At 31.1% G+C, this 13093-nt stretch overlaps 1 protein-coding gene and 1 long non-coding RNA gene across 2 annotated transcripts in view; both read right to left on the minus strand.

The window, feature by feature from the left end:
• LOC127713876 (uncharacterized) overlaps positions 1-13093 on the minus strand; it is a 194011-nt gene that overhangs the window by 47127 nt on the left and 133791 nt on the right. The window lies entirely within an intron of this gene.
• Positions 1-13093, minus strand: part of LOC127713875 (uncharacterized) — a 65895-nt gene that overhangs the window by 37186 nt on the left and 15616 nt on the right. The window contains exon 2 of the mRNA XM_052219842.1: positions 7787-8099. Within this exon, the coding sequence (XP_052075802.1) occupies positions 7787-7844 (58 nt within the window). The 5' untranslated portion in view covers positions 7845-8099. The remainder of the gene's footprint in view (positions 1-7786; positions 8100-13093) is intronic.

Below are 13093 nucleotides of genomic sequence, written 5' to 3' on the forward strand. Positions count from 1 at the left end.
CTAACTCAAAAACAACTATGACAATATCAAGCCTTCCTAATTAAAAGTACATTTTAAAAAGAAAATTACTGTACAGACTGAAGTGGCATTATAGTTGTCTTAAAAATGTAACAAGTATGTAAATTGGCATTTTCATCCACTTTTAATCAGAGATACTTGGAGACAAGACATTTTTAGCCAATTATTATTTACTATAAATTGATACTTTACTATCTACAGCGGTCAATGTTTATATATTATTGGCAATATCCATCCACTTTTAAACTTATACAGTTATGATCAGTTCACAATGTGAAAGAACTTAATAATTCAGGTAAATTTTTGTTTAATATCGAAAAAATTCGTAATATGTAGTTGTATTCCTTATTTATCATATAAATTTATTGTCATTCTCCGCCATACGTGTATTGTGTATAATTATTGTTATTTATATTACACTGATCCATTTAAAAATTATTGTAAAAATGTATATTCTATAAGCTGTATTGCTTCTGAATAAAGTCTTATCATTTATATGCAGATTAGTCATCAGTTGCTAATAAAGTACACCTTCCAAATTACAATCTATATAACGAATTTGTGTACACAATCATGTATTTTCATATATCATTATTAATTACAAAATTCTTTTTTTTTAACGTAAGTTGACTTTCATTTGAAAGAAAAGTGTATGTCAACTATTAAAATTTAAAGAACTACAAAACCTGTATTAATTATTTTTTTTTAAATATACACATCCCTTTGTCGTAAGTTTTCCCTGGGAAAAAAAAAATCGGAGATTGTAAATAAACAAGATGAACTACAGAAGAATGGAACGTTTGAAATGATGCTTAATAAAGTATGATGCAATCCCATTTATCAACTTTAACAGAGACAAATTTTGACTAACACTTTGTTCGATATTTCTGAAGTTGCTAGAAAAATCACTGTCTAATAATAAATACCCACGGAAATTAAATATTATAAAACATTAAGAGAAGAAAGGAAAAAGGGACACCAATCTGACAAGATCTGACAACGGCAAATAAAAGCATGTCAAGTATTAAATAATAAAAGGTTCATTTGCAAAGTATATCGAAAATCAAAGTCATGGTGAAAACCATGAAAGACAACTCAAATCAATCGTATGATAGGTAAAGATACGTGGTCTTATGACAGCGAAGTTTTGGCGGGAATCTCAATAATCACGTGATATATAAAAATCATGATTTCTTTTGTTTTTTATCATCTTAGAAATACTTGATATTGATAAAATTTATCATGAATGGGTTTAATAGTTTAGGAATACTTAGTTAAAACTTGAGTGACCCATTTAACAAAATTAATAGGTAAGCAATAACCGGTCCCGTTACGTGCGTACGTCGAGTTAGGTACGTATGTCATTTTATTGGAAATCTCTACTAAGCCTTCGTTATTTTGCACAAAAAAACAAACTCAAGACTGCCATTTTTTCGAACACTAAATATATAAAGTATATATTGATTTTTGATGTCCTTAATTTTCTTTAAATCTAATTATCAAATGTTGGTGAAACGTGACTAAACCTATAGGAGATTGAGGGAACAACAATAGATGTTGTTATTGCAAAATATGTTATTTTAGTCATGAGTGTCTTATTAGGTCACATGCAATTTTACCTGTTTTGTTTTTTGTTTTCTTTATATATATATATCTTTATTCTCATCACCAAATACATAGGTATAGAGAAGACATATAATACAATACATTAAATACATAAACATAAATATACAATATATACAACAACAACAAAAACAAAAAGAATTTATTCAGGATGACACACTCGCTTGTTTATAATTCGTATAAACTTAGATAAGTTTATGAGATCTGTCCTATTTGTAGAGGACATAATTTCAGTAAATAGTATGATATTTGGCCTTCCACTAAAACTTCGATTTATAAATTTATGTCTCTCTTCTTTAAAATGTTAACAATTAATAATGTAATGGAATTCATCTCCATTTTCTAGATTACATAAATTACACTTTCTATTTTCCTTTTCTATATTGTACCATCTTCCAAGTTCGACTGGAGGCTTATGGTTACATATTCTAAATTTACATAATGTTAAAAAATCTTTTTCGTCTAAAATATTAAAATATTCTTCAAAACACAATAAATTCTTAAAAATACGATAATTCAAGGCTTTGGAAAAGTTTTGAATAGTCTTGTTCCATGTTTGTTTGAATTGATCACACAATCTTGCTTTGATATTAAATTTCAACCATACATATATAAAAGAGCTGTGTGTTCAAGATATCCCGCAATGGTGGTAAGTCGTGCACTTAAGGCCATTTTTTATTTTTTTTTCTGTAGACTTAGCTTTGTTTTTTTATTACTGTGTATTGTCAAGCTTGGTTACTCATAATTGTTTCTCAGTCACTGAATGTACGATGTTGTTCCATACTGCAGCAGCTGACCCGGTTTGTTTACATTCAAATTCTAATGGCTTCAAAACCACGTGACACATTGAATCGTTATATCCAATCAAATTGCTCTACTGTCAATTAGGAGGTTTTTTAGTACAAGGCAATAATATTATTTGTTTGTATGATATTGCTTTGAAATAGTTTGCAATAAATTGGGGGTTTATTCAATAGGAAACCTCATTATTAGCCATGAAATTCGATATCAATGGAACTTTATATGAATATTTACTTATGGTCAGAATATCGATCTCTTTATATTGAACCATTTTTTTTTTTAGGAAAAATATATGTATATTGTTTTTTATTTACCTACTCTATATTCCTGAACAAAAATATGGCATGATTATCGTTTGTTTCCCAAAGTTTTTCTTTCAATTTGGATGGGTTTTTTTTCGCGGGAAAATCGCGTAAGACGTAAGGTGCTTGCCATTTTGAAATTCGTCAAAAAATACGATTTGCTTGGCCTGTTTGGTCTGCCATTAAGATTGATGACGCTAAATGGAATGTAAACAAAGCAATGGAGGCCGGAAGAGGGGATTTCTGAAGTTCTGGAATGATTTTAGGAATTCGGAAGTCAGGTTTGAAACGGCCATTAGAAAATTGGCATTTTTGTACAATGCTTTAGAATTACAATGAAAACATATCTTTAGAAATGTTTGTTTATTTAGAAGTGTAGAAAAAATGTATTCTGCACTAATTTTGTACGCTGGTATTAGCGTAGTGACGTCAATGCGGAGTTTTTCCGTGTGATAAGTACAATAACAAAATCCGAACGAACCAACATTATGACCGATTATAGACTACGGTAGGATATTAGAAAATCCACATTCATCAAATATACGTTTAACAAATATTAACCATTTAAAATCTATGTTTTAGTACAATACAAGTGGAATTTCTGAATTAAAAAGGAAGTAAAAGCATTTTGTAGTCTAATTAATAATTTATTTTAAAGAAAACTAGTAAAAGCTTTTAAAAGTCTAGAAAAAATAATTTAAAAGAATGGTAGTGAAGGCATTTAATAGTGAAAAACACTTTCAGCTTTAGCTTCAACGAATAAAATTATTTCATTAATTAAATGAATTATGATTTTTTTTAAATGAATATGATATCAAAAGAGCTATAACAAGTACTTAATTATAATAAATTTCAAACACTAAAAACAAGGTTACAGAATGCATGATGAACTGACGCCAGTCCGTTATTAAGAAGCTGCTTCTCATCTCTAGCACTTTGATTTATGCTTTGTATTTTCTTGTGTGTTCAATTTAGTGCAAAGCTTAGCTGTACTGGTGCTCTGTTTTAATTAATTTTGTTTTAATTCAAAATTTAGTGCATTACAACAATTTTAATATATTTATATTTTAATTGATATTATCTATTTGTATATATTAATGTTTTCACGTGTACCTAATTAATGGCAATTGATTGTGAATAACATTTTGCCTTTGAATTCGTTTTATAATTTTGAATATTATTGACACATAAAGACTAGGTTGCATTTAAAAATCATTTATATGTAAGAACATATTTGCCTTTTGACAAAACATATATGTTTTTAATAATGTGAATGTTTATTAAATATCAAGTATAATGATAACGCAGTTATATAATTAATGCTTTGAGACGGCCCCTCTAAGCGTTGTTTGTTGTGAATTAAAACAACGTGTTGTCGTGCATTGCGACAACAAACCTGGGAATAGTTAACTGAAATATAAGAACCCAGAACTGATTATTTCTGAAGTTTATCATTTGTTATTGTGTATAGATCATAGCATGAGAATATGTCGGAAAGCAAAAAGAAAATTTAAAAAACGATTTTTCTGTTTAAAATATTTATCTTAGGTCGGAAACACAGTGGTCGGAAGGCAGAAAGATAATCAAACAAAAGGGTTTTTTCTGTAAAAAATATTTCTAATTTAGATACTACCAGACTAAGAGAATATTCATTGTTAAGTTTAAACTGAGACTGATTTTATTCTTAATAGAATATAATTAAAATTGTATTGTATACGTGCATTATAATGTCTCACAGATTTGAACAGTTATTAAATTTATGAAAATTATATGTAATGTATGAGCACCACTGAGAAGGGATGCGTACCCAAAGTTAGCTAAATATCTAAGTTTTAAACGGTCGTGAATGACAAAATATGTTTCAAATCACATGCATTTTAGATCCTTGCATCTCACAAAAAAAACGTCATTATTATTTTACAATAATTATAACAAAATTAATAACTATCATAATGTTAATTGTTTTATGCTGTTTAAGTATGAATTTATAAGTCTCTGCTAATATTTTGTAAAGCAATATATTCATATATTCGAATGATAGACTTTAAAAAAGAGGGACGAAAGATACCAGAGGAACAGTCAAACTCATGAATCGAAAACAAACTGACAACGCCATGGCCACAAATAAAAAGACAAACAGACAAATACTAGTTCAGATGACACAACATAGAAAACCAAAGACTAAGCAACACGAACCCCACCAAAAACTGGGGGTGATCTCAGGTGCTCCGGAAGGGTAAGCAGATCCTGCTCCACATGTGGCACCCGTCGTGTTGCTTATGTTATTAAAGAGATGCATTTGATAAATACAATGTCCATCACTAAATACTCGACGTTTGTGTTTATTGGTATTATATTCTAAATTTTCGGAAAAAGTTCACTAGCAGGAATGTTTTTTTAATAATACAATTTCTGATTTTCAATTCTTTTTTTTATTTGTTTGTTTTAATAGTTCAACCTTATAGCATCTAAATATTTGTACTATGGTATAGTTTTGAAAATTGTATTCATTGTGTTGACCAGCTATCATACACGTCATGATTCATTCATATTATACATCATCCTGTCCACACGCCCAGTATCGCAAACATTCCTGATAAAATATCAATGATTCCGGAGTCAAAACACTTGAGGTAGGTAGTTTGACATCCGAATTCAACTATTATATTAATATATGCGATGACGCAAATGCGTATTCTTATCCAGAGTATCAGTGCGTATGCTTTCTATTTACTATTTCTTAGACAAAAATACCACGTGCATGCATAAAATATATTCATTTCACTCGTGAATGATAATTTTCGCTTTTCTTATTTAAATTCAAGACACAGCAGTAAGAGATTGACATGTGACTTTCAAGCACGGTCATCATGTAACTTACGGTATTCTTATCTCTAGCTGTTTCTATTTTGTTTTCTTTTTTTGAGTTAATGTCCTATTATTAACTGTGACAATTCCGAAATGCCAAGGATTTTATACCCAAGGAATAGATTACTTAACTTTGCCTTTTTAAATTTTTGTATTCGAGAGTCACTGATGATTCTTTGTTGACTTAACTGGACCGCGTCTGGCGTTCAACATTTTAATCCTGGTATCGTTTTATATCTACAAATCTTTTATATAAATTGTTTCTTTTGAGAGTATGTTCAGGTATTCGTGAAACTTCATAAATAAAATGTTCTTCAAAACCAAGTTTCTCTGTAGAATATTTGGATTGATTTAAGTAAAATTAAAAAATCCTTAAAATTTGATATGTTTTATGAGACTTAAATAAGTCTCTATATAAGAGGGTCAAATGAAGCTAGTGTGTTACTCTTAGGAAAATATTCGAAACCCTCTTATAAGTTGCATGCCACAGGGTTTCACTTCAAACGGAAGTTGGACTTTGAATTTATCTAAACAACATCTACCATGAATTCATACAGCTTCAATAATGAGTTGAGAATTAGAAGGCCTCCATGCAGGCAACAAAATATAAAGATATGACAGATAATATAAATGCATCCAGATTATAAAGCAAACTGAGTGGTTAAATTTATATTGCTACGTGGTTTGTGCAATTTGCATTAGACATCTGGTTTGTAGAAATTGGGATTTGCAAAAGGGTATTGAAAAATTTATGTATATTCCCAGGTAATAAATAAAATAGCCGAGCTTTAAAATGTATATTCAAGTAGTAGCTGTATATATACACTTTTATATTCACAACTATCCATCATTGCTTTCAACTGACTTGTGCAAGAATGTACATATAGATTCTTACATTGATACTAGTTGATTATCGGATTTATCCAATCGAGATAGTTAAATTATCAATTTAACTATCGAGATTGGATAAATCCGATAATTCACGAGTAACAATGTAAGAATCTGTTTCTCTAATGATTAAAAAATACATTTTCATTTTTTGTTAAACCAAAACCCCCTTCGAGTGCCTTCCACATTTTACAAAGTTGTCAATTTCATTAACACCTGTTAGCATATTTTGAGCTGATAAAGGTTATGACCCTTAGACTCATCCAATCATCCTCTGAGATCACCGGCAACCACACGTTGATTAAATTTTTTTATACAATGGGTTCGGAAAGGGATAAATTTCCATAGAATTAGAGAAACACAATTACATAGTTTTTATAAAGGTAGTTTACATCATCATTATCTTCTTCTATTCACAGTCAATTATTTCAGTTCAAAAGCAAACAAAAATTGAGCAACAATCTTTTGGCGACCAGCGATCTTATGTTCACGTATTGCTTTTCTTTTTTTTTAAAGAAAGCAGCTTGTCATTTTCGTCTTCAAGATTTACCTGTATTTACCTAGGTTCATAAGTTAAATGTTGTCCCTACATAATCCTACATACATGTAATCCCAATGTTTACATAAAACTTCTAGGAACTCCAACATAAATGTTTACTATTTTACCTTTAAGATTTAAAATGTAGCAATAGCCACAATAAACCGTTACACCACTGCCCTAGGTTAGGGGAGGGTTGGTCCGCTTTCAAACTAGTTTAATCCCGTCACATTTAGTATGTGCCTGTCCCAAGTCCGAAGCCTGTAATTCAGTGGTTGTCGTTTGCTGCTGTATATCATATTTGCTTTTGTTCACTATTTTGTGCATACCTCAGGCCGTTAGTTTCTCGTTTGAATTGTTCTACATTTGCCATTTCGGGGCCTTTTATAGCTGACTATGCAGTATAGGTTTTATTGTTCGGTGAGCTATAAAATTAATGTTAATTTCTGCGTCAGTTGGTCTCTTGTTGAGAGTTGTCTCATTAGCAATCATACATCTTCTTTAATGTGTATCGAAATATGGACTTCACGTCCTATGGAACAACAATTGTGAATTTCTGTTACCAGAAAAAACCAACCAAACAGCCGACATCTACTGATTACTCTCCTAGATATCAGATATTTTCAGATGGTATTCCGCTTTATCATGATTACCTGTAACACCCAGTCTCTGTTGTGAGTCGTTAAGTAAATCATTTAATAGTTTTATGGATATTTAGGTTCATCTCTTCAAGTTAAAACGTACTAACCAATAACAATCAATTCTTGTGTATCTGATTGAACTTTATCATCAATACATTGATACATCCCCTGATCACTCTCCTGAATGTTAGATATGTTCAGATGATATTGTCCTATCGCATGGTTACCAGTTACACTCAGTCTATGTTTTAAATTCCGGTGCTAAATGAGGTGATATTTCCCCATTTTCTGAATAAATTGTAAACTCAGCTAATCCAGGGAACTTGAAAAACCATCGCAGTCTTACTTTACTGGTGTATGGACATACCAATTGTCCAGTTGATCCTTTGACTGCATAAATAGCAAACACTTCGGTAATACCTATACAAAAAGAGTTTAACAAGAGTTACTCAAGATTTAGGTGTAAAATCTTTAGCTGGTATATACTATTAAAAGCTCACTTCACTATGTTCACAATGAACATGTCTGCTAAGTTTTAAGTTAATGTGACCACAAATTCATGGATAAATACCTGAATCAAACACTTTAACCTCAAAGAATGTATTCATTACTGTTACATGTTTATGATCAGTGAACCATGAAACAAGTACAAGTTCACAGCATATGAAATAATTGTACTGAATTCCAAGTTGATAACAACTTTACTGAAGGTTTTATTCTTTCATTGTCTGTATAAATCACAGATATTGTAGAAGATTTGAATGACCACAGAACAGTGACACCATAATTTAGTTAAAAAGAAGATACTAACTGAATAGTTAATCTTTTTATTGACACGATTGCAACGGATAGTTTAAATTCTGTAATGATATGATACAAATATTATTGACACAATAACTTATATTTTGTATATCGGAAACAAAATGAATTGGCATTATAATCACAAAACATTATTTGGGTCAGGAATGTAAGGTAGTCTTTTGATTGTTACTTCTCGGAAGATTTGTAGATTATCATTCCGTACCAATCATTAAACAAAAACAAAATATAGGTGTTCCGATATTTTTTTTTAGAAGAATTAATATTCAAAATCGGTTAACATGCATATGTTAAATTCAGTTACTAGGTTGAAAACGCACTTTTCCTGATTAAAACCTGCTGGTGAAATATGAATATAACATTTCTATGGCCTGAAACCTTATGCTTAGTATAAAACGTAACAAACAGGGTTAGTTTCAAGATTGTGAGGATTTCTCACACTTTTGCAATGAATGTTTGATAATCAGACCATGTCTTGATACTGGCCTTATTTATATGTGATACACGTTTGGTAATAAATCAGCTATAAAATCATCTACGATGTACGGCAACTGAATTAAAGTGTAAAAATACTTCCCGTTTGACTGACACCTGCCTTAGTTCTAAATAATTAGAAACTTTCTGTTACTGATTGTTCAAGTGACTATGTTTTAAGTTGTTTGTAGTAAAAAGGCGTGTATGGATATTCTCATGACATCGCAAAGGAGCAGCACGATATCCAGACACCCCATTAGACCGACCATAAGTCCCACAGTCTAATAGTCCGACATCCCATTCACCCGAACACTTGTCTTGGAGTGTTTCTGTCGTTATTTCACTCTTTTTTGAACCGTGGGTAAACTGGTTCAATGGTTTAGAGTAATACTCTTCATGATCAGTGATGGCCCGTAGGGAATCTACTGACTATATCCAAGTATATGAGTTAACTAAATATATACTGGTATATAGAAATAGGGCGGAATAAAATTACAATAGAATTATCATAAAATCGTTTAATAGATTTCCTTGAGCTTACAAACGATGAGATTATACGGTTGTTGGAGTTTTTAGTATAATCTGTATGTTTCTTTGCTATGAAAAAATACTACAGATCCTAACGGATCAACAACTATTTGATATTTTAATAGCTGTATCTGTCACAGGAACACGCAACTACTCCTTATATGTAAGGAGCTAGAGCAAAGAAGTTCAAAAAGAACAAATATTGATTGTTTGGTGTTTGCATAACGTCCAGTGGCTAATATTTCAAGGATGTTCATGATGAGAACTAACTAACCATACATATACTAAGTAAGTTCTGAAATAGGGGTCGTCCGAATGAAGGGTGGAGATTTATAATGCTACTAGAAAACGAGAGTATATTAGACAGGGAAAGATATTTAGCCTTTTCAACAGGTCACTTATGGACCGTTAAAAGAGTTGTTGTACGGGTTCTTAAAGAGCAACTAGAGGTATCGGATTGTACTTTCTCATTCTGACCGGAAGACGCTGTCAATTTAAATATCCCGAATAGCCAAATGGACGCTTTACTTTGGCAAGGGTTATACTGTCGGTTGGAATAATATCAAGAGATATGACCTTATATATATATACCCTAGTCATCCTTGGGGTCAGAAAGAACTGATAGGAAAATCAAATGATATCAAGCAAACTAAGGTTAAAGATTATTTTGGAATTAAGTCACCAATGTAAATCCAGCTGAACGTTAATCTGACATTCACAATGCGAACGAAACATAAACATTCAGACCCGAATAGGCTTACTTGTTAACAATATTGATGATAATTTTAGAGATTAGCACAGACAGATACAATTTTCAAAATATTTACGATTTTACAACAATGTAAGTAATAATCAAACGCTACACATTTCTTATGTTGATATATCCTCATCCAATTTAGTATAAAACAATATCGTGTTCCATGTCTGAATAGAAAAGTTTGCCACTGCTACCTTGTCCTATTTTTTTGGATTTTCTGTTAAAACTCAGGGTTATTTCCAGATATGTGTACAATCCTATTAGTGATGTTGTGCTCGTCTCGCGTAGTTCACGAGGACGTCATGGTTTTTCGGTCGTATCAAATAAACGACTTTGGTATTTGCAAGCGCACTTTCATTTTATCCTGAATCATTCACCTTTTGTGTTTGCTTAGAATTATTTACACACATTGTGTTTACTGATTCTGTTCAGCCGATAGAGATGTTGACCGTTAAACGATAAGTTGATTAGATAGAAGGAAACTGAATCTCGACAAAGTAGTATTTAGTTTTTAAGCGTTTGATTTTAATGCATATGCCATACACAGTCTAAATCCCTGCTTTCAGAGAACACTCTCAGCTTTTTTAACACGATTGATACTTTGTTGGCAAATATCGTCCTTTTTCGTTGACTTAACCTTAATGAAGTACTCAATAAAAACAAATACTATCGTCCGGTCAGAATAAGAACATTACATATGATGTCTCTTGTAGAGAAATTGTCACGTATTCTACACCTAAAGATTCCTTACAACAACTCTTTGAAGGGTTCGTAGCCTTTGGCAAGACTACTATTCTGTCTCTCTCCAATATGTTATAATTTTCCAGTGCAGTTTCAATTTCGCTAACTTCAGCCCAGAAATTTCCATAGTACAAGACCTACCTTTTCTATTAACTGTTAATTTGTTCTCGTTCTAAACATTCATGAAATGTTTGCCACTGAACGTAAAACAAACATCAATCAATCAATCAAGTTATCTTTTTAGCGGGGTAGTTTTATTTACATGTAGTAAAGCTAGATATTGTATTGCGTACAAACCAGATGGTAGACACTAGGTCAAACACCACGTCTACCGATTCTATAAAGAAGCTTTTTAAATACGACCTGTGTTGGACTAATTGGTTGTTTGCCAAATGAGGTGTCGGACCAATTGGTTGTCAGAATAGCGGGTCGACACCGATCAAAGCTAATTGATATGAATAAAAGATGGATGTAGTATACACTCCTTCAAGACGGAAACAGAGGAACTTCAAAAACATTTGAATATCTACATAGTCAAGATAAGGTATGTGACATATAATAGATGATCGGTTTGCTTCTTTAATTCTAAATATAAGGTTTCTAACGTAAGTTGTCATTAAACTTAAGTAATGTAGCAAAATAAAGAAAAAAGCTATCAAAAATACATAAATTGTCATCTCAATTCTTCATTTTTTATTAAAATAAAGAGATTTGCCATGTGTACATGATACGCCCGTCGCTTTTAGAACAAATAGAGTTTCATAACTCCTCAAAGTCACATTTGGAATTAAAAAAAAAACAAAAAAAACTAAAGGTAGCTTATTTTAATAAATATAAACCAATCACCAAAGTTCAATTAAAATCCGATAACTCGGAAACGGAAAATCTAAACTTTATAGATTCTAACTAAAGAGCCAATGATTAAAACAGTATCATAGAAACAACAGATTTTTTTTTTATAAACAATGTAAGCACAATGTAAGCACTAATAGTTAATACTCTAGAAAATCTTGAAATGCTTTAAGTTGAGGGAAAATTAATAGTATAATTCAACCAATTATGAACAATAAACTTTAAATCAGACACAAACTATATTCTTAAATATAACAAGTCATGTATTAAAACATAAATTTGCACAGGAAAATGCATTAATTAAGGCTTAGCGAAACTTAGTAGTATTACATCAAATTTTGAAATTGGACACAGTGAACGATTCATAAAACTACATGATTTTTATTATACATGTACTTTACAAATATATTGAGTCTACTAACAATTTGTCAATACAATACACATCACACTACTGTTGAATTTCCATGCATATATGTGGAGGAGGAAGGTTGCTTGGTTAGTGTAGTCCTGGACGGTACGTTTCTGTATCCCCATTTTCTATTAAATGCAATAAAACTATAAATAGTATTTACGAAAGCCGAGAAGGATCATTCATAATTCAAAATTCAAAATTCAGAACTTGCAAATCAAGAAAATTAATCCTGTTTTATCACAGTTGAAATCCAAACACAACAAATACTATCTTAATCTTATCACTTTATCTTATATAATTATACCGTAGATAAATGATATAATTGTGCACAGACAAACAATAAAAAATTTGAAAGGATATGTGCCGACATTATGTCAGACAAAAAATTCTTGTTATCACTAATGACACTAATATTCCGGGAGAGGGGATATCGAGTGTCACTTCAATCCTTATTTCAATGTTTTTTTATGTTTTTCTTCTTTTCATAAGTTGGATATCATTCATTATATAAAAATAAGAAGATGAGGTATGATTGCCAATGAGAAAACTCTCCACAAGATACTAGAATGACAAAGAAATTGTACAATTATAGATCACCGGTCGGCCTCCATCAATGAGCAAAATCCATACCATATACTAAAAGTAGTCAGCTATAAAAGGCCCCGAAATGAAAAATGTAAAACAATTCAAACGAGAAAACTAACGACCTGATTTATGTAAAAAACAATGAACGAAAATAAATATGACATACAGCAACAAACGACAACCACTGAATTACAGGCTCCTCACTATAGGGACAGCACATACATGTACAATATGTGGCGGGGTTAA

The sequence above is a fragment of the Mytilus californianus genome, unplaced genomic scaffold (assembly GCF_021869535.1).
Source record: "Mytilus californianus isolate M0D057914Y unplaced genomic scaffold, xbMytCali1.0.p SCAF_83, whole genome shotgun sequence".
Lineage (NCBI taxonomy): Eukaryota > Metazoa > Mollusca > Bivalvia > Mytilida > Mytilidae > Mytilus > Mytilus californianus.